This window comes from Rhododendron vialii, chromosome 6a (genome assembly GCF_030253575.1).
Source record: "Rhododendron vialii isolate Sample 1 chromosome 6a, ASM3025357v1".
Taxonomy (NCBI): domain Eukaryota; kingdom Viridiplantae; phylum Streptophyta; class Magnoliopsida; order Ericales; family Ericaceae; genus Rhododendron; species Rhododendron vialii.
In genome coordinates this window covers 13,166,445-13,192,527 of record NC_080562.1, presented here as the reverse complement: position 1 = coordinate 13,192,527, position 26,083 = coordinate 13,166,445, and the positions used below count along the sequence as shown (strand labels likewise).

Genomic DNA, 26,083 nt, shown 5'->3' with positions numbered 1-26,083 from the left:
TTGCATTGGCTCCGTACCGTGGATAACCAAGCTACACACCCAACCTCACAATGGTTCCGTTTTTTCCGGATCCCACTGGAACACACACAAAACACACTCCACACAATGGACTACCACGTCCGGCCACATTGCGGTTTCCAAAACATTTCCTTTCAAACCAAAATTTTATTTTTAACACACCCAACCTCGGTTCTGCCGCGCCGGTCTCCCGAGTATCCTCACAATGGTTCCGCCGCGCCGGGTTCCCATTGGCACACAATTGCATTGGCTCCTCTCCGCGGATAACCAAGCCATACCTCACCATGGTTCCGTCGGTCCGGGTTCCCATGGGAACGCACACAACCTCACAATGGTTCCGCTATTCCGGATCTCCATTGGAACACACACAACCTCACAATGGTTCCGCTTTTCCCGGATTCCCATTGGAACACACACAACCTCACAATGGTTCCGCTATTCCGGATCTCCATTGGAACACACACAACCTCACAATGGTTCCGCTTTTCCCGGATTTCCATTGGAACACACACAACCTTACAATGGTTCCGCTTTTCCCGGATTCCCATTGGAACACACACACACCTCACACAATGGGCAAGTCCGGCCACATTGCGGATTCCAAAACTTTTCACTCTTTTCAAATATTTCTTTTATACACGCACACACACAACTCACATAATGCCACTCAAAACCGGTCATTATGTAGTTTCAAAATATTTTCTCCTCGAAAAACATTTCCTTTCATTAACCACACCCTAGGTGTCATGTTTCTACTTTCTCGGTTCTTGTGTCTCGTTTACATACAAAGACTCCGCAGTAGGACAAACGTAAGCAAGAATCATCCTAACAAGATCATCCAATTCTATATTACTCATCACGCTTAATTACTACTTATAGCATAACGCCACATGTACGGACACCCTTGGAGTGTATCACTTATGCTTTATTCAAAGCACAACGCCACATGTACGGACGTCTTTGGAGTGAAATCACTTATGCTTTATCACACCACAATTAATACAAGCAACTCATATATGCATTAATCATCTTAAAGATCAAAATACAAATACTTATAAACAAACGATAAGTTCTATCTTAGTGATTCAAAACAACAACGTTATACTTAGGAATAGAGATAAGGAATTCCTACTTTATACTTTCCAACATACGGTTCTACGTTATACGTTGAGTTAGTGGACACGGGACTCTACCTTACTTCTTGGCGGTAGTCGGCTACGGAAAGTACGTCGGTGGTCGGGCGGAGTAACTTCCTACGATGGTCTCCGGTAGCTTCGAAAGAGAATGGTTTCTCTCGAAACTTGACTATGACTATTACTACTACTACTTTTGGATCGAGAGGGTGGTCGAGTGGCGGTTTAGTGGCGATTTAGGTTGAGTTTCTTGAAGAACTCAAGAACACTCAAGAACAAAGTAAGAACAAAGAAAGAACACAATTTTTCTAGAGAGAGAAGTTGCTAGGTGAAGGTGTGAGTTGAATGAGAGGCATAGGGTGCTATTTATAGGCAAAATTCTTGGCTCTTCCTCTCTCTCTATGGCCGGCCCTCTCTCTCTCTCTAAATCCTCCATGGATTTGCTCCATTAAGTCATCAAATCACTTCACATGTCAAGCCATGCTTTGTCCAATCCAAATCTTAGGTGTAAGGCTATGTAATCAACTAAGATCTTAGGCTTTTTAGGTGAATCTAGGTAATTATAATCTAGGTTTAGCTTGTAGTCAAGGTCTAAGGCTAATAAAGGCTAGGATTGTGTCATAAAGGTCTATCATAGGTTGTCATTTGGCAAAATAGTCTTAGGCCTAAAAAGGTAGCTTGCAAGGCTAGGTTTAGTCCTTGGATTTGATCTTTGGGAGATTTGTTGGAAGAAAGGGGACAATGGTACAAGATTTGGGAACTAAACAATCCTAGAAGTACAATGGGGGAGTTATGTTTGGCTAGGAGAAAGATTCACCAAGGATGAAGAAAGATCAAGGAAGGATCATGAAAGTACAATCCCATCTTCTTCTATCTTTCCTCCTCTCTCTCTTTCTCTCTCTCTCTCTCTCTCTCTCTCTCTCAAGTACACACACATACATGTATATATATATATATAAATGCAAGAAAGAATAAGAAAGGTACAAAGTACAAGATTTCCAAAATCAAATACCCATTAAAGAAATCCAATTAGGCACATGCCCCTTTAAATAAATAAACTAGTGTACTCTAGGAAGATCAACTCCCCAATAAATTAATCCAATTGGATAAAAAACCTCAAGATAAAATAATAAAAGAGTACTTAGGAATCCTAGGTTTTAAAGACTACCAAGTACTAGCATAATAAAATATTTGTACCTCATCCCAAGGGGTTTTTGAAAAAGACTAGTTTGTTAAACCCATGTACTTGGTGAAAGAATAAATCTATTACCCGGATAATAAATCCCCTAACATTTATTGTCCAATGGACAATAGCTACTAGAAAACTTTTATAGTAAAATAATCAAAAAGTACTTTAAAGAAATTTTAAAAAAAATCTATAATAGTACTTTGCTCAAATCTTTCATTAAACTCTTTTAATATAAAGAATTTGGGTTTCTATTATCCAGTGGATAATAGTTTCCCTAGCTTTTATTGTCCAAAGGACAAAGAATAAAACCAAATTAATAAAAGAAAATAAATAAGTAATTTCTAGGGTTAAAAAAGGTTGGCTAGTCAAATCAACTTTATTGGAAGGTTCCCTAGTCACATCGGTACTTTATTTGGTCAAAAGACTCTATTACCCAATGGTTACTAACTTCCCTAACGGTTATTACCCAATGGATAATAATTTCCCTTGCGGTTAATAACCATTGGACAAAAGAATACAAGTACCTTTTATTTTAAAACAAGATTTTGAAAGACTACATGTACTTTTATAATAAAAAGTTTATTATCCAATGGACAAAAATTACCCTTGTGTTTATTAACTAATGGATAATGGAGGGGTGGGAGAATCCCCAATAAACAAAGAATAAATGTACTTTGCACATGTAAACATACACCATTAAAATACTATATCTAGTACTTTACCAAAATATTTAAATGGGGGCCTATTGTCCAATGGATAAAAATTACCCTAACCATTATGGACCAATGGGTAATGAAAACGGTTCAAAAGGTTCAAAAGCTCCAAAAGGTTCATCTAGCTAGTAACTAGGTGCGTTGGTTGCTCGGTTCCTCCAAGTAGTCGATTGGAAACTAACTAAATTGGTCACGTAGGGTTCTAGTCGAGACCAAAATCTAACTACAACGAAATTTACAAGAAAACATATAGCCACTCAAAAGAAAATAAGTAAATTAAATAAAATTTAAATATTTAACGAAATTTTTATTGACCAAAATTCAGGTGCGTTACAAATTATCTTTCCACTCGTCGCTGTTTTGTTTTGACTCACATGTTCTCTTCTCTTGCAATTTTCCCTTGTTTTCTACAGGTATGGTTATTTGAGAAACTAAGGGTATGGGATGCACCAAAGCAGATTCCCTATAGTTTGGACCCACTACAACACGAACAGCCTATTGCGAGGAACATATTTTGTCGCTAAATCATAAATTTCCTCCCTGAATGTATTTGCGAGGAATTTTTTTGTCGTCAACTTTCCTCGCTAAAACGTTGTCGCAGAAGCTTACTGCGAGGAAAATAAAATTCCTCACCAAAAATGGTTTGAGAGGAAAAAAGTCCTCGCCAAAAACACAAAATTCCTCTCGCAAACCCTAGACAGGACATGAATGAAAATAATAGGCGAGGAAAAAAGTCCTCGCCAAGAATAATCTGCAAGGAAAAAAGTCCTCACCAAAAACGAAAATTCCTCGCGCAAAGCAACCTATTGTAGGGTTTTAGAGACAAATTTTTTCCTCGCTAATGTTACATATATGCACAAAATAATTCCTTGCAAGCAATGAATATTTCTCCTGGCAAACATTTTTTATATATTCCCTGCTCATATTTAGAATCCATCACCACCTCATACAACCATGGACAACCATAATCATAAATAGCAAAAATCTATTAGCTTTCATGTAAACAAATTGTCATTACTGTGAAACATTAGCCAAATCCTTTCAGCTACATAATAATGGCATCATGGTTCAAACCATCAAAACAAAGTTTCGCCCCAGGAAACAAAATATAAAGTTTACTACTACTTATGCTCTAGGATTCTCAAAAAGCATCATGGATCTTTCCAAAATACTACACCACCTCGGGGCCAACTTTTGCAATGTATCCTTCTTTGAATTCCATCTCCCACAGCCACAAACTCCAAAGAGAACATCGATCTTACACGTTGCCAAAAAAAAAATAGTAAACATATCAAAGAAAGTGAGAAACCCTCAAATATGCAGTTATATATTTATATACACACTTTCGCAATATGAACAGCACAAAAGATTCATAATCCACCATTGCGTAACCCTAAATAACACCACGAGTAAAGAAACATAGAGAAGAAACTAGCAAGATTCATCCACTGTTCTGCAGTTGCATTCCAAGAATGAGCAAAAAGTGCATCAAAAATACTAAATTGATAGTTATCGAGCCACCTTTGTAATATAATCAGCTAGGAAAGGGAAAACAGTGGCATTACGTCTTTTATCAAAAGCACTTCAATCAAAGCCCTACCGAACATCATCTAATCTTGTCTTTACATTCTAACCAATCCGATTACTACGGTAGAGTGAATTGTCCATGGTCCAAACTGCTAGAAACTCGGTGAGTGACTTCAAACAAAAGATTAAGTTCACTACTACTTAAGCTCTAGCATTCTCAAAAAGCATCATCCATCTTTCCAAACTACACCACCACCTGGGTGCCAACTTTCGCAACGTATCCTTCAAATTTCATATCCCGCAGCCACGAACTCCAAAGAGAACATCTTACACACTACCAAGGAAAAAGAAGAAGCATTTGAGTAAGAATTGACTTAAAACAAGCCCAAGGAACTTCTGATGTATGTATGATATTAGCTCAAGGAACACCAACTCAGAAAGTAGTTGAAACTTTATAGCTCATTCGTCAAAATTCTTTCCCTTCTGAACGATTGTTACAAGTACTTAAAAGTTTATAGTTTTTTTTTTCCTTCAATAGTCCAACCTAACCTTTTCTATCATGAAAAAGTAGATAGCTTTAACAAGTTACAAAGTAAGGACATGGACAAAAAACGTCTCCATGCTAATACTTCTTGGAAGTACAACTTAATCTACTTATAATTGCTTGAATGTGCCAAAAAAATTGCACCAAGATTGATGCAGCCCCTCAGATACATCAATGGAACACTAGATACAATCCAAAGAAAGCCTCACTTTTGATACAAAAAGGTGTATAGTTCATTGAAGTGGTGTGACTAGTCTAGTAAATTATTGAAGGTAGTTTACTCCAAGATAAGTAAAAGCTGCTCGTCTCCATACCATTAGGTCCATTACATTTTAAGTACACAACCAACAACAAAAAACTATGTTGAAAATGCTCTATTACACTTAGCATATACTTCACAATAACAATTTATAAGCCATCTTTGGTGTGAAACTTCTTCAGTCATTGTGAGATTGGATTAAGGCATTGGTGAAGAAGTTTGCAGGTAAGGTTACAAAGAGTTCTAGATCTTCCCACAATATACCAGACCTTGAATCTCTATTACCAATAATTCCCTAACTTCTGTGCTAGTATGTCTACCACCTATATTCCTAGTTCAAGCCAATAACTAATGGAATTTTTCCGAAGTGATGCTAGAAGACAATAAGCACTCTATTTTATGATCAAAATGACCAACAAAACTTAGTGGTGAAGGGAAACCACCACAGTTAATCGCTTACCAAAACTTTTGAAGGCGGCGCCTTAGAAGGGCCTCTATTTGCAAGTGTGTTTAGAGCTATCTCCACAGCAACATGTTCTGCCAGCCTCAACATAGAGTCTGTCAACTTGCTATCTTCTCTTTCTCCTGATCAGCCAAAAAAAAAAAAAAAAACCATAGGTGAAACAAACTCTTTTACGCTACAAAGAGAGACAGAGCAATAAAGGGGAGTATCCTCCATTACGTTAGAAGTTACAACAATTATGGCCCCAACTAGACCATTTGAGCAGATTCATTTACACCTTACTACATATAATCAAATTTATCATTTGAGTGGTTTCTATAAAAGAAAAACACAAAATGCTAGTCGATATGATAATGATCACCTAAAGAATCTTTCAGAATCTCAGTTACTTTAACAAGCATAAAAAAGTTCTGCAATTGAATAGGGAATGCAGTTCCACAATTTGTATAGGAGAATTCAGAAGGTGCCGAAGAAATATATACTCAATCTTGGCTGGTCAGCATATTGTCCAACCAACTAATAGTTGGTCTCAAATTTAAATGAAGATAACTACTTTCCAATTTTTTACTGATTCATGCATACAGTCCTAACTACATACTTGAGTCTCGTTCAGCTTTTGCTGATCTATACCAAGATCTCTAACTTAGCTTATATATGAATGCAATGAAGCCCCCTACAACTCCCACAAACACATTATGCAAAAATACCATCTTAATTGAACTCACACACTAAACATAGAAGAAAGACAACACCAAGTTCATAGTATAAAGCAAGAATTTTCTGATTAGGTGTCGAATTGCAATAAACGTTGCTACAATCTGTACACAACAAAGAACTTGAGAAACTGTGCATATTAGGATGTTCACCATCTGGCTCTAAAGTGTTTTCCAATCAACTAAGTCACATATAGAAAACTTTTGATGTTCACCAAAACTTCTGATATCTGTGCAAATCCTTAGATGGTAACAAAGTGGTGGATTAGGATGTTCACCATCTATATGAATCTGAAAAACTAATGGATTAACCGCCGCAAGACATCTATGAGCAATCATACTAGTCTTTTCCTTCATCAGTTCATCACTAGATAGTTAAACAAGTACTCTAGAGCTTGATATTAAATAACACAGTACATACGCATACAAAAAAAATCCATCAAACACATATATCCATTACTACATAGCCAAATAAAAAATTTGATCAAACAAAAGAAACATAAGAAGCAAGTCTCTGCTACTAAGAGTACCACACTTTCAACATATAAACTAGGCAACAAATTCTTATAGCAATTAGTTCTATAGGAAGAAATATCATCCACGTCTTTAACTTCAAACTGCGATATCAAAGTTCCATAGTTTACTAAAAAGTTTGTTTGGGCAGCCAATTCTAGCTCCAAAACAGGACCCACATCATCAACAACACAATTGCGATCCTTTTTTATAAGTGTTCGATTTACTATAATTAGTTTCTTTCAAAGAAACGCCACTTGCCTTTTAACGTTTGATCACATGGCAAGCATTTTTATTGGTCAAGTTTACAGCAGAACTACAATTAAAACACCCATACAACTATGACGGCAAGCATTTTTATTGGCAAGTTTACAGCAAAACTACAATTAAAACACCCATACAACTATGACACTAATGCACTTAGCCATAATTTCAATACACATAGGAAGCATTTTTAATAAAATGGGTATTTTAATCTCAACCCATGCACTTTCTGTGGTCCTAATTTCGATACACATCGAAAGCATTTTTATCATTTGCAGAACTACCCATAGAATACCCATTTAATGGCTCCTTGTAACCCAGTTTACCTTAAAAATGAAAGAACTACATCAAGAACTATGAAAAATTATGCAGTGTCCTCGTGTCTTTGACTCGATAATTAAAAGAATCTGACACTTAAGAGACCGTTCTAGACACTTGTACCGGGGCCCACGTAATATTATGTGATAGTGCACTTTTTGCACTTTTCTGTGTCCTAATTTTGTTTGCCAAGTAGAATCATGATTTAGAGTGAAAAGCAGGACATACCTAATCTCCAACTACAACAATCACCAGTATTTCGAGCTGGCGAAGAGGGCACTTAACCAGTACATAATATCTGTCAATCAGTGCATGAGTGAAGCTCCATGGGATAACTAAACCCATTATCGTCACCAAGAAGTTGCAAGCAGAACCGTTACGTGGATAAAATTAGGGAAATGTTTGCATTACAACACAGATTGGAAAAAGCCAAAATCAGGGCAACACACATTAGGATCCTCAAATGGTTAACAAGGAGGAAGCTGCAAATGTGAAATGTTCCATTTTCTTCTCCTATATCTTTGTTCCTTTAAACCAATTCATGTAACCGGCCTCAATCGTTTGAGACTTACGGGTCGGTTTGATATCATTGTTTCTTTGCAGGTAAAATAAAAACAGTACACAGAAAAGAAAAAAAAGAAGAAGAAAATGAGAAACATGTGGTAGAAATTGCAGTTCGATTGCTCGACAAAATGTCGCAATGAATAACTCTAGAAATTTCTGATTTGTAGGTTTGTAATTCTGTTTACCCATTACTCCAACGACTTTATGTCCTTGTTATGAGAACTCAATACACTTAGCAACTCTCTCTAGACCCTTAACTAGCCAGTACACTATCCCTATTACGATGGCAACATGGATAAAAAGCAAAAATAAAAAATAAAGATGGTTGCATTCATATCTCCAAATTCAACCGAAGTAAAGATGTAAGCAATCAATTGAAGAACATCTATTGTTAATCGAAAACACCAAGGCATAAATGATTTGAACAATCACATAAATCCTAGCCATGCACACTAACTAAATTTTTTATAAGCCCAGATTGGCATGCAAAATCGGGTATTATAAAGGGGAGAAAACAAAGTACCCATGTGATTTTTCTAGGGAATCATATGAAGGAAATATTAACAAACCAAAATGGCTTGAATACTGAGATGAAATGGAACAGCTACTCCCTTGTATACATCCTTATAGAGTTGTAGTACTATGTACTCACTCTCATATATCAGATATTTCTCTTTAAATATATATATGTATATACACACACACATACATATAAATATTTACCTATTTGAAAGCTTACAGAGGTTTGGAAGATCCAGAAGTGCCTTTCACCATTTCTTTTCCTTGCCTTCTTTTTCCACCCGAACCCACCGCACAAACCCTAGCTGACAAAGGCAGCAATCCTTAATACAAAACCCTAGATAGGAAACGAGAAAATTAGGGCCTGTAAATGGGGGATCTGCAAATCGAGTACAAGCATACACATATGCATACAAAGGAGGGGAGAGAGAGGATAATACATGGTGGGGGAAAAACAACTACGAGAGAATTGGCCGCGAGTATTTTTTTGGGGAACGCTATTGTAAATTGGGCGCAAGTGTTTCCTTCTTTTTCTCCTACTAAATGCTATAATTGTATCCCTATAACAGCATTCCTAAAAAAAGGCTATCAATTAATGCTATTAAAACCCATATTTGTTGTAGTGTGGTTCAAATACATTACAGGAACAAGTTCAGAGAAAACAAAGAAAGTCAAAATGCAAAGGAAATGCATAAATATTGTCCTGGCCCTTTTTTTAAGCTTTTACCTCAACGAGTTGTAATCCAAATCGAGTGTCATAGTCACCTTCAAAAACATGTAAGTTAAAAATTACTTAAATAGAGGATATGTATATTATGTTAACGCACAAGCATATTCTTCTCCAAATAAAGTGCAAATGCCCCAAATTGGACAAAGAGAGTAACCCAACAAGAGGTTGGGCCTGACAACTGTGGTTCCTCCCACCCAACTGTCTAAATATTCTGAAGTCTTACCAATTTAGCATCTCTGAACACATTAACGATAACAAGTTAGTAAAGTTAACAAAGTTAGTAGATTCACCGCACAGTGACCATAAACAACGCAGTAGAGTCAGTAGACCTAATTGCCTATATAACATCAACCCTTATAGAAAGAATACAAACACAAAGATTTCAATCCATTAAAGGGATCCAAAACTCGAAAAGAAACGCAATTGATGTTGTTTATGATTCCCAACTAATAGAACTTGAGCATAACCCTCAACCCTCTAATAGGATCGAGAATACTGATTCTTCTTTGTGAAAATCATAAAACACTAACACGCACATGCCGAAATCCACTCTACATACGAAGTCTCATACATACTAGTGACCAAAAATGATCAAAAAATTTTGAATCTGGAGTAAAAAACTAGGGTTTACGCACTGGGTTTAGTTCCTTGGCAAAATAATTTAGGGTTTACAAATTGGGGGTTGTACACCCGTATGTATATCTATATGTATCTATACAATACCTATATACATGTATAGATGTACATACTTGTTCGTCGTATCTTTCGCATGGTGTTGCAAGTCGTGGGATCTGGTGCTCGCCTGCCGTTGAGACCGATGGTGCTTTGATGCTTGTTTGCCTCTGTCACAAAAAATCGTGGGAGAAGGAGGAAGGGGGAACTGGGTGATGGAGAGCGAGATAGAGGGAGATGAAAAAGGCGGAGAGGAGGGATGCATCGACAGTTGGGGAAAAATGTTGAGTCAGAGACAGAAATTTTTTTAACTTGGGCATAGTTATTTTAAACAATCATGCGACAACTTTTTTCCTCGCCTTGGCATCCAAAAAAATCTCGCGGTTTCTTTTAGCTAGGAAAAATGTAAATTCCTCGCCATAAAGTATCTTTGGGCAACAAAAATTATTTTCCTCACCTATTATTATCTCGTCGACTGGATTCTGTGAGGAAATTTGATTTTCCTTGTGTAACGCCCCTGAATTTTGGTTAATAAAAATTTCGTTAAATATTTGAATTTTATTTAATTTACTTATTTTCTTTTGAGTGGCTATATGTTTTCTTGTAAATTTCGTTGTAGTTAGATTTTGGTCTCGACTAGAAACCCTACGTGACCAATTTAGTTAATTTCCAACCGACTACTTGGAGGAACCAAGCAACCGACTTACCTAGTTACTAGATGAACCTTTTGGACCTTTTGAAACTTTTGAACCTTTTGCCTTTACCCATTGGTCCATAATGGTTCGGGTAATCTTTGTCCATTGGACAATAGGCTTTCCTTTAAAATATTTTGATAAGTACAAGAATATAGTATTTTAATGGTGTATGTTCACATGTGCAAAGTACATTTATTCTTTGTTTATTGGGGATTCTCCCACCCCTCCATTATCCATTGGTTAATAAACACAAGGGTAATTTTTGTCCATTGGATAATAAACTTTTTATTATAAAAGTACATGTAGTCTTTCAAAATCTTATTTTAAAATAAATGGTACTTGTACTCTTTTGTCCAATGGTTATTAACCGCAAGGGAAATTATTACCCATTGGGTAATAACCGTTAGGGAAGTTAGTGACCCTTGGATAATAGAGTCTTTTGACCAAATAAAGTACCGATGTGACTAGGGAACCTTCCAATAAAGTTGATTTGACTAGTCAACCTTTTCAATCCTAGAAATTTCTTATTTATTTCCTTTTATTAATTTGGTTTTATTCTTTATCCATTGGACAATAAATGTTAGGGGGTTTATTATCCATTGGGTAAAAGAGTTATTCTTTCAACTAGTCATTTTTCCTAAATTCCCTTGCGATGAAGTACCAATATTTTAAATTTGAAAGTACTTATTAGCCTTAGTAGCCTTTAAGGCCTAAGATTCTTAAAAGTACCCTTAATATTATTTTGTATTGGGGTTTTGTACCCAATTGGATTAATTTATTAGGGAGTTAATCTTCCTAGAATACTTTGTACACTAGTTTATTTATTAAATCAACATGTGCCTTATTGAATTTCTTTAATAGGATTTTGATTTGGAAAATCTTGTACTTGGTACTTTGTATTTATTCTTTCTTGTTTATATGCATATATATATATATATATATGTAAGTGTACTAGGGAGAGAGAGAGAGAGGGAGAGGGAGAGAGAGATTGCCGAGAAAGAGAGAGGAGAGAGAGACCCGAGAGAGAGAGAGAGAGAGAGAGAGAGAGAGAGAGGAGGAAGGAGAGAAGAAGATGGGATTGTACTTTCTTGATCTTTCATATCTTCCTACATCTTTCAAGTCCATGGGTGAATCTTTCTCCTAACCAAACAAAACTCTCCCATTGTACTTCTATAATTGTTTTACACAAAATCTTGTACCATTGTCTCCTCTCCTTGCAACAAATCTCCCATAAACCAATCCGAGGACTAAACCTAGCCTTGCAAGCTACCTTATTAGGCCTAAGTCTATTTTGCCTAAATGACAACCTATGATGGACCTTTATGACACAAGCCTAGCCTTTATTAGCCTTAGACCTTGACTACAAGCTAAACCTAGGTTATAAAGGCTAAAGATCTTAGTTGATTACATAGCCTTACACCTAAGATTTGGCCTAAGATTGGAGAAAGGGCTATGACTTGGTTGAAAGGTTGATTTGATGACTTAATGGAGCAAATCCATGGAGGATTTAGAGAGAGAGAGGGCCGGCCATAGAGAGAGAGGAAGAGCCAAGAATTTTTCCTGTAAATAGCACCCCATGCTTCTCATTCAACACACACCTTCACCTAGTAACTTCTCTCTCTAGAAAAATTATGTTCTTTCTTTGTTCTTTCTTTTGTTCTTCATGTTCTTGAGTAGTTCTTGAGTTCTTCAAGAAACTCAACCTAGACCGCCACTAAACCACCACCCGACCACCCTTCGATCCATAAAGTAGTAGTAGTTTAGTCAAGAAGAAGTTTCGAGAGAAACCTTTCTCTTTCGAAGCTACCAGAGGCATACCATAGGAAGTTACTCTGCCCGATAGCCGACGTACTTTCCGTAGCCGACCTACCGCCAAGAAGAACGGTAGATTATCCCTATCTACTACTCCCAATTATATGTAGTTCATCCTTACGTACTTATCGTTTGATTAGAAGTATTCGTATTTTGATCTTTAAGATAGTTATGAGTATGCATATATGGGTTGCTTGTATTACTTGTGGTATGTGATAAAGCATAAGTGATTTCACTCCAAAGACGTCCGTACATGTGGTGTTGTGCTTTGAATAAAGCATAAGTGATACACTCCAAAGGCGTCCGTACATGTGTCGTTATTCTATAAGTAGTAATTAAGCGTGATGAGTAATATAGAATTGGATGATCTTGTTAGGATGATTCTTGCTTACGTTTGTCCTACCGCGGAGTCTTTGTATGTAAACGAGACACAAAGAACCGAGAAAGTAGAAACATGACACCTAGGGTGTGGTTAACGAAAGGAAATGTTTTTCGAGGAGAAAATATTTTGAAACTACATAATGACCGGTTTTGAGTGGCATTATGTGAGTTGTGTGTGTGCGTGTATAAAAGAAATATTTGAAAAGAGTGAAAAGTTTTGGAATCCGCAATGTGGCCGGACTTGCCCATTGTGTGAGGTGTGTGTGTGTTCCAATGGGAATCCGGGAAAAGCGAAACCATTGTGAGGTTGTGTGTGTTCCAATGGGAATCCGGGAAAAGCGGAACCATTGTGAGGTTGTGTGTGTTCCAATAGAGATCCGGAATAGCGGAACCATTGTGAGGTTGTGTGTGTTCCAATGGGAATCCGGGAAAAGCGGAACCATTGTGAGGTTGTGTGTGTTCCAATGGAGATCCGGAATAGCGGAACCATTGTGAGGTTGTGTGCGTTCCCATGGGAACCCGAACCGGCGGAACCATGGTGAGGTATGGCTTGGTTATCCGCGGAGAGGAGCCAATGCAATTTGTGTGCCAATGGGAACCCGGCGCGGTGGAACCATTGTGAGGATACTCGGGAGACCGGCGCGGCGGAACCGAGGTTGGGTGTGTTAAAAACAAATTTTGGTTTGAAAGGAAATGTTTTGGAAACCGCAATGTGGCCGGACGTGGTAGCCCATTGTGTGGAGTGTGTTTTGTCTGTGTTCCAATGGGATCCGGGAAAAATGGAACCATTGTGAGGTTGGGTGTGTAGCTTGGTTATCCGTGGTATGGAGCCAATGCAAAATTGTGTGAGTTAAACAAATGATTTTTGGAAGATGAATTGGTACGTGAAAATGTTGACACGGTCTACGATGAGTCGCGTAGGAGAAACCGGGAAATCTTGGACACCAACGATAGATGATTAATGAATGTGGATGTGTCAATGATTAACTGTGTATTTATGTATCATGTGGAAATCGATGTGTTATTATTTTCCTGTTGTTTTAAGTTATGGATTAGTGGGTAAGGATTTTTCTATTGAGCTTTCGTAGCTCACGGTGTTGCCTTTTGGTGACCCTAACATATTATATCGGTGGCGACGCTGGTATAATGTGTCAGACTTTGTAGATGAACAAGGTAAGCTGTACACCTTGGAGGCTTTTGGAGCTGAAAAGCTGGCTCAGATGGAGGAGCAGGCGAAGATGTAGTTAGAAACCTTAGTTCCCTTCCCTTGTGTAATAAAAGTACTTCTTTTAAGTTTTGTTGTAATAAAGAGCCAGACTCAGTTTATTTTCAATAAAATTACTTATTTAACGTACCCAAAATTCGGGGTGTTACACCTTGCAAATTGTTATTCTTTAGTGACAAAATGAAATTTCCTCACTACATTTCCTCGCAATAGGTCATTCGTGTTGTAGTGACCACTATATGGAGCGTCGTGTGACTAGATAGTTTCCAACCGAGGCCGCTTGGAAGGTATGGATGGAGACTCGCAAGGGCGATCGGATTCAATGGGTTTGTCTTTGGTATGGCATTGAAAGCATGACTATGAGTACCATGAGCCATTTCGGTGTTGTGGTGATTGGTATTACTCAAGTTACCTTTTACTTTCCTGCTCGTTTTCAAAGATAGTTCGGGGCTGAACAAGCTAAGGTGCTGGGCAATCCTTAGTATGCTGTTTTCAAGGCACATGATGCCAACCTTTGTCACAATGTGCTTCGTCTATGGCCGAATCGGGTGATGCAAGATGTCGCTGAGAAATTTGCTGACAAGCTATCGGGCTCGTATAAGCGCTGGTTGGAGAAAAACCTTTTGGAAGACAAAAGTGCGAAGAAAAGGAAGACCTAGAGATTGACAAATTGGTTATGCTTTTTTAAAAGATGTTCTTTGTTTGATTCTAGCTTTCATAGATCAAGAATTGTTTGAGCTTGCTTTTCCTTTTTCCTTGGAAGTAATAAAACATTGGTTGCCGTATTAAAAAAATGTCTTTGCAATGGTTTGATGGTGAGTATGCTTTAGGATAGACCTAGAAATTTCGGAAGTGATAGCGATAGCAGTGGCCGAATCTCAATATGGAGATTGCCTATGTATCCCATGGAGGGAATCAGGCCATAAACGTAGTTTCAAAAAGTTTTGTTTTTTTTTTGTTTTTTTGTTTTGGCAAGGGTTCACTTGGGTATTTTCTTCTCCTTTTGTGCTCTTGATTTTCACCTAAACTACCCTTGTGGGTTTTCAGTCTAGCGAGCTCTTTATTTATGCCTTAGGTTTTGCCTAAGCCGCCCTTGCAGGTTTTCTACCTAGCAGGTTGCTCTAATTTTTGTTTGGGTCCACCCACCCTTGTGGTTTTCAGCCCAACGATCGTCTCTCAGGGGTAATACTTCCTCAAATTGTCGATATTGACTAGCGTTGCGAATTCCATCCCATCCAAGTCTGCAATGTATGCTGCTCCTTCAGATAGTATGCATTTGACGAAAATAGTGTCCTCCCCAATTTGGTTTAAACTTGCCTCTTGGGTCTGAAATGTGGCGATGGATTGCTTTGAGTACCATATCTCCCACCTTGATGTCCCTTGGCTTCACCTTTTTGTTGAATGCTCGTGCAATGCGGCGTTGATACCCTTGTACATGGTATAGCGCCCTCAACCTTCTTCCATCCAGTAATGCTATCTCATCGTAGCGGTTCTAAACCCAATCCTCTTCGATCATTTCAGTCTCAGCCAAAACCCTTAGTGAGGGTAGTTCCAGTTCGACAGGCAAGATAGCTTCCATCCCGTAGACTAGGAAATAGGGGGTAGCCCCAGTTGAAGTCCTTTCAGTTGTTCGGTAACCCCATAGTGCCAGGGGTAGCATTTCTGGCCAGTCTATGTAGATATCAGTAGTCTTCCACAGAATCCTTTTGATGTTTTTGTTTGCAGCTTCAACTACTCCATTGGTTTAAGGCCGATATGTAGATGATCGATGATTCTGTATGCCAAATTCAGTGAAAAGCTTCTTCGTTGCCCCTTTGAAATAAGATCTGTTATCACAAATGAACTCATGAGGTACACCATACCGATAGATGATGTTGGTGCGGATGAACTTGGCTACATGAGTGGCTTTAAGGGTAGCATAAGAAGCTGCTTCTACCCACTTGGTGAAGTAGTCAATGGCCACTAGGATAAACTGGTGCTTGTATTTCCCTTTCGGATTTATACTCCCAATGACGTATATTCCCCAGGTGGAGAATGGCCAAGGGGATGTCATGCTATATAATTCCGTAGGAGGAATGTGCAAGCGATCAGCGTGAGTTTGGCACTTGTAGCATCGGCGAACATAGTTAGCACAATCAGCCTCCATTGTAGTCCAGTAATATCCTTGACGTAGGATCTTCTTTGCCATTGTTGCCCCACTCATGTGCGGCCCACAAATTCTTTGTATTTTCTTCATCACCTTTTGGCTTTCTTCTATTGTGACACAAAGTTGATTGGGGCCTAGGTTTGCTTTTCGATACAGTGCTCCACCACAAACTACGAATCAGGCGGCGAACTTTCGTAGAGCCATCTTATCCTTTGAGGTAGCTTCGGAGGAATACTCTCCCTCTTCCAAGAATTTCTTCACGTCCTCATACCATGGTTTTCCATCATCCTCACCTTCCTTAGTGAAAGTGCACTCACATGTTGGCTTGACCTTTTGCTTGATCATTAGCGGCTGCATTGCGAACCCCAGGGGTATCTCAACCATAGAGGCTAGTGCATCTACGAACGTATTGCTCACTTGTGGAGTGTGTGTGAAGATACAGAGCCGAATTGTGGAATTAGAGCTTCTAGCATAGAGTGGTACAATTTTTGCGTGTTTTCTTTAACCTTCCAGTCTCCTCTTTGTTGGGACACCACTAGGTTCAATTCTCCAATGACTTCTACCCTTTTTGCCCCTAGTTCCAAGGCTGCATCCATTCCAGCTATGCAGGCTTCGTACTCAGCTTGGTTGCTGGTGACTTCAAACCTTAATTTATATGACAGAGGAATATGAAAGTCATTTGGGGAAACTAGCAATACCCCTATGCCATATCCACATTGGATTGATGTTCCATCAAAATAAAGCTGCCAGGTTTCGCCTAGGAGAAATAAGATGTCTTCATCTAGGAACATGAAGTCTTCTACTTTGGCCTCTGTCATAGGATGATCTGCCAAGAATTCTGCCACAGCCCTTCCTTTCACTGATTTCCTTGTCATGTACTTGTGGTCAAACTCTGCTAGCAACAACCATCTAGTCAGCTTTCCAATAAGTGCTGGCTTCTCGAAAAGATATTTTATTGGGTCTAAAAGAGAAACCAGGACTACCAGATGTGCTAATAGGTAGTGCCTTAGTTTCTTTGTGGGCCATACTAGCCCCCAGTAGGTTTTCTCCAACGAAGTGTACCTTGTTTCATAGTCCATCATCTTTTTGCTAAGGTAGTATATGACGCACTCTATTTTGGCATCGTTTTCTTGCGCTAGCATACATCCCATGGATGTAGCCGTTACTGAGAGATATAGAATCAATGGTTTTTCAGGGATGGGTGGTGATAACATAGGTGGATTCTAAGGTATTCTTTGATTGCTTGAAATGCTTGTTGGCAGTCTTGGCTCCACTCGAAATCTGTATCTTTCTTTAAAAGCTTGAACAGAGGTTCGCAGGTGACTGGGAGTTGGAGATGAACCAGCTGATGAACTGCACTTTTCCCAGAAAGCTCCTTACTTCCTTATCTGTCTTTGGTGGTGATATCTCCATGATAGCTTGTATCTTAGAAGGGTCTACTTCGATTCCTCTTTGAATGATAAGAAATCCTAGCACCTTTCCAGCGGTTACCCCAAAAGTGCATTTTTTGAGGATTAAGACGTAGCTTGTATTGCCTAATCCTCTCAAATAACTTTTGAAGTGCTTCATAGTGTCCTTCCATTTCCCTTGATTTGACTATCATATCATCAACATATACCTCCACTTCTTTGTGCATCATGTCATGCAGCAGTGTTGTCGCCATCCTTTGGTAAATGGCTCCAGGGTTCTTCAACCCAAATGGCATCACTCGGTAGCAGAAAGTTTCCCATGGCATCGTGAAGGTTGTCTTGTCTCTATCTTCAGGAGACAAAAGAATCTGATTATACCCAGAAACCCATCCATGAAAGATAGCAATGCATGCCCGACAATGTTATCCACTAGTTCGTCTATGTACGGTAATGGAAAGTCATCCTTCGGACTGGCCTAGCTGAGATCTCGAAAATCTACATAGACCCTAATTCCCCCAGTCTTCTTTGGTACTGGAACGATGTTAGTTACCCACTGAGGATATTCGGTGACTATGAGAAAACCAATGTTGATTTGCTTAGTGACTTCTACTTTTATCTTTAAGACCCAATCAGGACACATACGTCTTAACTTTTGTTTAACTAGTTTTGCATCAGGATGGAGGGTAATTTTGTGCTGAACAATTTCGGGGTCTATTCCCGGCATGTCCTCGTAAGACCAGGCAAAAATATCTTTGTATTCTTTTAGCAAAAGGATTAGTTTTTTTACTCTCTTGAGAAAATAGTATTGCACCAATTTTAACCAATTTGGGCTCGTTTTCAAAGCCTACATTTGCTGTAATTATTTCCTTAGAAAAAGGTTTGGTGTGCCTCTCTTCTTCTCTCTCGATGAATTCTAGAATTTCTTTTGGAATTTCTTCCTCAAAAATTGGATTGTCAAAATCCACACAGTTAATCTTAGGCAAAGTGAAATACTCTAAATCTTCCTTCTCATTGCTAAAATTGTCAAGAGAAATTTCAGAGTCAAACACAAAATAAATATCATGTCTTGGTGCTTTGACTAGGTTTTCCTTACTAGACTCAGTTGTTTGAAAAGATGAAAACCTAGACTTAAACTGAATTGACTCAGAGTCGGAATCAGAATCAGAACTAAGATCGAAGTCAGCGTTTTTTACTTTGTATTTTAGAGTGTGTTCCACGGTCCAATTTGGGTAAGCCCCTTTTGCAGCATCCACAATTAGCTCAGAGCAATCTTTCTCCTCACCAAGGTTGATCATCAGCACTTCACTGTCATCTTGATTCACACTTTCATTATTGTCACCCTGCAAGTCTTGGAGGGTCATTTGGTTTGCCACTGTTGTTGCTTCTTCTAGTTGAGCTTCGATTTCTGCTTCATCGTTGTTGTCAGCTTTCCACGTGCCAACAAATCCCCACTAGTTGCCAGACCTATCTGTGATGGGATGGATCACCCTTATTTCATTGTTGGTAACCCCCTCATCAATGAGTAGGTTTAGCGATATTTCATCTAGTGGATCTTCTTCTTTTGCTTCTTCAACTTCGAGGTTGTCGACCTCGTCTATTGGCCAGTCGTCCTCAGTAGGTGCATAGGGGTCATAAAAATATATTGGGACCCTGCGAAGCCCTTCTTCAATTATGTCCTCTATCTCTTCATCGTCGGTTGTTCTTGTGAACATGATGTGGTTCTCCTTAGAGATAATCACCGTAGGCTTTGGTTGATCCATAGAGGTGATGTACTTGGAAGGGTCAAGAATCTGGACAGCATGATGGAACGAGCCAGACAGCTTGGTGACAATTTGAAAGTGCAAATGGAACATGAATAGTGATGCAGACATTTTCACCAGAAAATTTTTCCTTTAGTTACGTTGGTTTAGCTTACCCCCTTTTTCTTGATTTCAAAGGTCCTTAAGGTTTAACCTGCTGTAGGGAGGTATTCCCGAACAGGTACAAAACGAGCCCGAGCACGGTCCAAGAAAAGGACAACACGCTATGGACCGTGACATGAGAAGTCAATGGTCCAGAGAGGTTGCACGATTCTCGGTACAATAACATGAGATGTTATTGGACCAAATACAAGGAAAATGACATGAGATGCCACTATTCAAGAGACTTGTTCGGCAAGAGAGAGCCGAACAGGAGGAGAGCTCCTTAAGAAGGATATGGTCCACATTGTTTCCCTAGGACCAGTTACATGTGAAGTAACTGGTCCAGGCCGTCTGTTCGGCCATAAGATAACTGAACAAAGAGAGAAGTCCTATTAGAGGGAACATTCCAGAAGGGTCCAGAATCACTGGTATTCCGTTAAAGGTTGAGATCCCAAGAATATAGGATCTAAGAAAGATACCCAACGAGTATGGGATGTTCGGCTTGTTATGGAAAGAGTCCTACAAGGATTAAGGAAATAAACTGATAAAGGAAACGAGAATCCTTGATATCCTGGGTTTCCTATACGAGTTAGGAATCGTAGGGCAACACGGATGCTTGGCCAGCAAGCATACGCAAATCTATAAATAAGAGGTAAACCTAGAGGTAAAAGGTACGTAATACACCGCATTCTTATTGCTTTCCTACTGATAATTAGGGTTTGATTGCTAGTACGTGATACTAACAAAGGCATCGGAGGGCCTTTGCCACGAGAGGCAAAGGTGCGCTCACTCCTTGTCTGTTTTGCAGGACAAGGGTTTCATTGACAAATTAGGGTTACGTTCAAAAGGCACGTGAAGCCGCTGCATTCTAGTGCTATTCAGAGCACTACTTGAATTTATCCACTTACAATTGGCGCCGTCTGTGGGAAACGAAAGAGTTCCCTTTGAAATACGACCATGGTGGAAGTAGATCCAGCAACGCCACACGACCCAAAGGATGTGTTAATTGGAGGAGGGGATAAGTCTCCACCCGGGGCTCCGAGAAAACCCGAAGGAGGACACAAGAGGACCACGAGTAAGGGCCACCCCCTTACTATCCACGGCAACTCCAAAAATAGAGATGGAGAGACGGCATCGAAGTCCACGAGAAGGACTAAATCCCATCAAGGGGATGAATCGATTGCACACTCCAGAAGTGTATACCGTAACGAAGACGTTCTTGATAAGAAGAGACAAGAGATTGAGGAGTATGCTCGTTTGATCAAAAAACGAGAACATGAAATCAGAGAACTAGAGAGAATCAGAGAACATCCGGAGGACTCTGGACTATCTCGAAGAAATTCGAGAGGCAGTGAATACGCTTTGGTACAGTACCAAAAGGCTCCTTCACGAGGAAGGAGGAGCAGAAGCAGAAGTCTGACCCCAAGGCGACATAAAGCTTCTCCACGAAAAGGAAGGAGCAAGATCCGAACACCCGAGCGAAGGAAGGTATCTCCAAAAAAGAGGAGAAGCAGAGGTCGAAGCTCTACCCCCGAGGAGGAAGGGAGTAGGAAACATCATAGGGACAGGTACGAGAGACCTGATTCCGATTGGGAAAGAATTAGATCCAAGAAAGGACCAGAGGATGAAGCCATGACTGCACGGGAAGCAGCACGGAAAGCACTCCAGAATATAGCATCCTCCCCATTTGCAAAGAAGTTACAGGAGGCTAGATTGCCGACCAGGGTAAATCACAGAACGTTCATCCTCTACGAGACAGATGCTGATCCCGTGGCCCATATACAGCATTACCAGCAAGCAATGTTTATGCATGAAGGAGATGATGCAATCATGTGCAAGATGTTCCCGTCGAGTTTAGGGAAGGTTGCTTTGTCTTGGTTCCACAAATTGGGCTCACGCTCTATCCGAACATGGGTGTAGTTGGCCGAGGAATTCACTGCACGGTTCTTGACGAGCAGGAAAGCTCCCAAAACCTTTGAGAGTCTTTCTTTTATGAAGCAAGGAGAGGACGAGCCGATCAGGACTTATGCAAAGAAGTACTGGAAAACCTTCAACGAGATTGAAGGATGTAATGAAGAATACACAATAGACACGTTCAAAACAGGCTTACCTGTTCGGGGGCAACTGCGTAAGTCTCTAAACATGAGTCCCGTGCAGACATTGGCAAAATTGATGGAGAGAATTGAGCAGCACACCAGGAACGAGGATGACATCCTACGAGAGGATGGTAAGTTGGCCGCCGAGCAAGTAAAGGGACCTATAAAGAAAGCTGACAAGCCAAAGCCCAAAACTTATCGTGAAAGAAAAGATTATGGGCAGGCGAAGAAAGAGCAGTACAAAGATAAACAAGCCCCGGATCCCAAGTCATTCTTTTCCATAAACACGGTTTGGAAAGAGCCTATTTACAGGATTCTTTATCAAATAAAGAATCAACCTTATTTCAAATGGCCCCCAACTCTTGGTGGGAATAAAGATGCAAAACGTGCTACGAATCAGCACTGCAGTTACCATAAGGATTGGGGTCACATGACTGAGGACTGTGAGATGTTTAAACGGCATCTTGATGATTTGGTCTCACGAGGTTATCTTAAAGAATTTATCCAAGAAGATTCCAAGGATAAAGACAAGGCAATGGAGTTGGATTACGAACAGAATCCAAAAGGGGTAATCCATATGATACATGGATTAGCCGAACCTTATACGAGAAATGAGGTGAGATTACTTCAGAGACAAGTGAAACATGACCAACATGTAATGCAGTTGGGAAAGAAAAGAGGGCGCAATGAAGGGACAGGCAACGAAGGCATAGTTTTTACAGATGAAGATCTGGGAGGAGTCCAGGTACCTCACAATGATGCTTTGGTCATAACCCTACGAGTTGGGGAATATGATATGGAAAGAATCCTGGTGGATTCAGGGAGTTGCACCGAAGTGCTATACTATGATGCATTCAAGAAACTGGGGCTCACACAAGAAGATTTAGTACAATCAGTAACTCCTTTGGTCGGATTTGGGGTAGGAGCAGTTTGGCATTAGGCAAGGTAACTTTGCCTGTTCGGGCTGGGACAGTGGTGCTACGAACTGACTTCTTAGTGGTGGACGTACCGTCTTCCTATAACGTGATTATAGGGAGAACATGGTTGCACAAGATGATAGCAGTCTCTTCAACTTTCCATCAGATGGTAAAGTTCCCAGGGTCTAATGGGATTGAGCACATCAAAGGTAACCAAAAGATAGCTCAACAATGTTTGGTATCCATCATAAAAAGAGTCCATAATGCCCACCATGTTAATACTGTGGAAATTCCGGATCTGCCGACCATTGAGGATATTGAAAAAGACCCAACCGAGAGGGTAGTTGAGGATTTGAAGAAAACACTGATCAATGAGACTGATCCAGATAGGTATTTTCTAATTGGGGAATCACTGCCAGAAGAGGAAGAGAATGAACTGATAAGTTTCTTGAAAACTTATGTCGATGTATTTGCTTGGACACCAGAGGAGATGCCTGGGGTAAGTGCAGATGTTATTTGCCATCACTTGAATATAGATCCACAGCATAAACCGGTCATTCAAAAGAAACGAAGGGCAGCCGTACAGCACGTTGACGCTGTAATTGAAGAAGTGGATCATTTGTTGGAAGCCAAGGCAATAAGGGAAGTTTATTATCCAGAATGGCTATCAAATACTGTTGTCGTCAAGAAAAAGAACGAAAAATGGCGTGTGTGTGTTGACTTCACAGATTTAAACAAGGCGTGCCCAAAGGATAGTTTTTCTCTTCCAAGGATTGACCAGTTGGTTGATGCAACAGCGGGATATGGACGGATGAGTTTTCTCGATGCATATCGAGGATACCATCAAATTGCAATGTTCGGGCCAGATCAGGAGAAGACGTCTTTTATTACACCACGAGGGTTGTACTGTTATAATGTCATGCCTTTTGGGTTGAAGAATGCAGGGGCAACGTATCAGAGACTGGCAACCATCATGTTCAGAAAATTGCTCGGCAAAACTATGGAGGTTTACATAGATGACATGGTGGTAAAAAGTAAAGCTGGGCAAGGCCATATTGCAGATTTGAGAGAAGCTTTTGAGATTTTGAGGAAATACAAGTTAAAACTCAACGCCTCGAAGTGTGCGTTTGGAGTCGGTTCTGGAAAGTTTTTGGGCCATTTTGTAACTCTAAGGGGAATAGAGGCGAATCCCGACCAAATAAAGGCCTTACAAAATCTGGAAAGTCCTCGGACAACGAAAGAAGTCCAACGATTGACTGGGATGGCAGCAACTCTTAATCGATTTATTAGCCGATCAAGTGACAAGTGCAGACCTTTCTTTCAGCTGTTAAAGAAAAGGGAAGGGTTCGAATGGGAAGCAGAATGTGAACAAGCCTTCCAGGATCTAAAGGGATATTTGGCCTCTCCTCCCCTTCTTTCAACTCCAGAAACAGGTGAGTCTCTAGTTTTATACTTAGCTGTTTCTGAGCATGCTGTGAGTGCAGTACTTTTAAGAGATAAGGGATCCGAGCAAATCCCAGTTTATTATGTGAGCAAAACTTTGTTAGATGCCGAAACAAGGTATTTGCCCCTCGAGAAATTGGTCCTAGCATTAAGGACAGCAACTAGAAAATTGCCACATTATTTCCAGAGCCATAAAGTTAAGGTTTACACTGAGTTCCCATTAAAATCACTGCTTCGAAAGGCAGATTTCTCGAGAAGGATCTCGACTTGGTCCGTTGAGTTGAGCCAATATGACATCGACTATCAGCCGCGCACAGCAATCAAAGGCCAGGTGTTGGCAGATTTTGTGGCAAAATTCTCACCTGCGGTTGCACCTTTGCCTCCTACGAGAAAGGAGTGTGAAGCAAAGTCTCCTGTAACGAAGAAACAGGCATTAGCCGAACAAGATCCCCTGGAATGGAAGCTGTTCGTTGATGGGTCAGCTTGCAATACCGGATCAGGGATAGGGGTAGTTCTTTTTCCCCCTGAAGGATCAATGTTGGAACTATCAGTTCGGCTTGGGTTCAATGCATCCAATAACGTGGCGGAGTACGAGGCACTTTTAGCTGGTTTGAGAAGTGCAAAAACCCTAAGAGCCGAACATGTTAGGGTATATTGTGATTCACAGCTTGTAGTTCATCAGCTGTCCGGGCAATATGAAACCCGGAGCGAGAAGATGGCGGCATATGTACAGGTGACCAGAGATCTGCTCGATACCTTCGAAAAGGTGTATATTGAGCAGATAAGTTCTGGAAAGAATGCTCATGCAGATTCATTGGCATGGTTAGCCGCAGCTGTACCATCTGAGTTTAAAAGAAAAATAGCTGTGGAGTATCTGACTGAGCCGAGCATTGGGAGAAGTATGGAGATGGTCTTGGACATGAACCAAGGACCAAGTTGGATGAACCCAATAGTGGAGTTTTTACGAGATGAAACACTCCCTTTGGACAAAAAGGAGGCTCATAAAATTAGGACCAAATCTGCTCGGTTCTGGTTATCCCCAGAAGGAAAACTATATAGGAAGTCTTTTACAGGACCCTACTTGCTTTGTGTGCATCCTGAGATGGTGCAAAAGTTCCTCCATGAAATTCACGAGGGAACTTGTGGAAGCCATGCTGGTGGTCGGTCCATAGCCCACCGAGCAATCACCCAAGGGTATTGGTGGCCGTACATGCAAGAAGATGCTAAGGTGTACGTAAAAATTTGTGAGAAGTGTCAAAAATTTTCACCAATGATTCGAACACCAACCGAGGACCTGGTGCCGCTGACAAGTCCCTGGCCGTTTGCTCAATGGGGAATGGACATAGTAGGTCCACTACACAAAGCAACTGGGAATCGAAAATTCCTACTAGTTGCAACAGATTACTTCACTAAGTGGATTGAGGCTGAGCCATTGGCCAAGATCACTGAACCTATGATAGAAAGGTTCGTGTGGAAAAGCATCATAACTCGCTTTGGGGTACCTTATTCGTTGATTACAGACAATGGATCACAATTTCAGAAGAAATTCAAAACTTTATGTGCCCAGTATGGGATAAGAAATTATTACTCAACTCCAGCCTACCCTCAAAGCAACGGACAAGCAGAGGCTTCAAACAAAACAATCATTGATGGGATTAAGAAACGTTTGGATAAGGCAAAGGGGAAATGGCCCGATGAATTGCCATTGGTTCTATGGGCATACCGAACAACGCCTAGGAGGTCTACGGGAGAGACCCCCTATTCATTAGCATATGGAACAGAGGCTGTTATTCCATTGGAAATAGGTCTGCCGACCAACAGGACCACTTTGGTTGAAAGTGGAGGAAATGACAGAGCCTTGGAGATTGAGTTAGACTTTGCCGAGGAACGACGAGAGCGGGCCCTGGTGCACTTGGCCT

General features: G+C 40.2%; 2 protein-coding genes and 1 long non-coding RNA gene across 3 annotated transcripts; 1 reads left to right on the top strand and 2 right to left on the bottom strand.

Annotated features, from left to right (window-relative positions):
* Positions 1-3,920: 3,920 nt before the first annotated feature.
* On the bottom strand, positions 3,921-10,417 carry LOC131329192 (uncharacterized). Its single transcript, XM_058362268.1, has 4 exons — positions 10,217-10,417; positions 5,844-5,968; positions 4,829-4,914; positions 3,921-4,310 (listed from the first exon to the last, which is right to left on the bottom strand). Exons 1-4 carry the CDS (start codon positions 10,236-10,238, stop codon positions 4,205-4,207), a joined length of 339 nt encoding a protein of 112 aa, XP_058218251.1. The 5' UTR covers positions 10,239-10,417; the 3' UTR covers positions 3,921-4,204.
* On the top strand, positions 7,884-9,390 carry LOC131329194 (uncharacterized). Its single transcript, XR_009200676.1, has 2 exons — positions 7,884-8,029; positions 8,960-9,390. It is a non-coding gene; the product is annotated as an uncharacterized LOC131329194 (long non-coding RNA).
* Positions 10,418-16,575: 6,158 nt separating the features above from the next.
* LOC131328409 (uncharacterized) lies at positions 16,576-17,477 on the bottom strand. The gene is made up of 2 exons (XM_058361355.1): positions 16,839-17,477; positions 16,576-16,749 (listed from the first exon to the last, which is right to left on the bottom strand). Exons 1-2 carry the CDS (start codon positions 17,475-17,477, stop codon positions 16,576-16,578), a joined length of 813 nt encoding a protein of 270 aa, XP_058217338.1.
* Between the last annotated feature and the right edge of the window lie 8,606 nt (positions 17,478-26,083).

What these genes read in the sequence shown, in the direction of transcription:
- LOC131329192 (XM_058362268.1), bottom strand. Translation starts at nt 10,238, where the DNA reads ATGCGAAAGATACGACGAACAA. An exon ending in GCGAAAGATACGACGAACAA is followed by an intron (nt 5,969 to 10,216) that starts GTATGTACATCT and finishes TTGGCTGATCAG; the next exon opens with GAGAAAGAGAAGATAGCAAG. An exon ending in CGCCGCCTTCAAAAGTTTTG is followed by an intron (nt 4,915 to 5,843) that starts GTAAGCGATTAA and finishes TTTCCTTGGTAG; the next exon opens with TGTGTAAGATGTTCTCTTTG.
- LOC131328409 (XM_058361355.1), bottom strand. Translation starts at nt 17,477, where the DNA reads ATGGACTATGAAACAAGGTACACTTCGTTGGAGAAAACCTACTGGGGG. An exon ending in TAATTCCACAATTCGGCTCT is followed by an intron (nt 16,750 to 16,838) that starts GTATCTTCACAC and finishes TTCGCAATGCAG; the next exon opens with CCGCTAATGATCAAGCAAAA.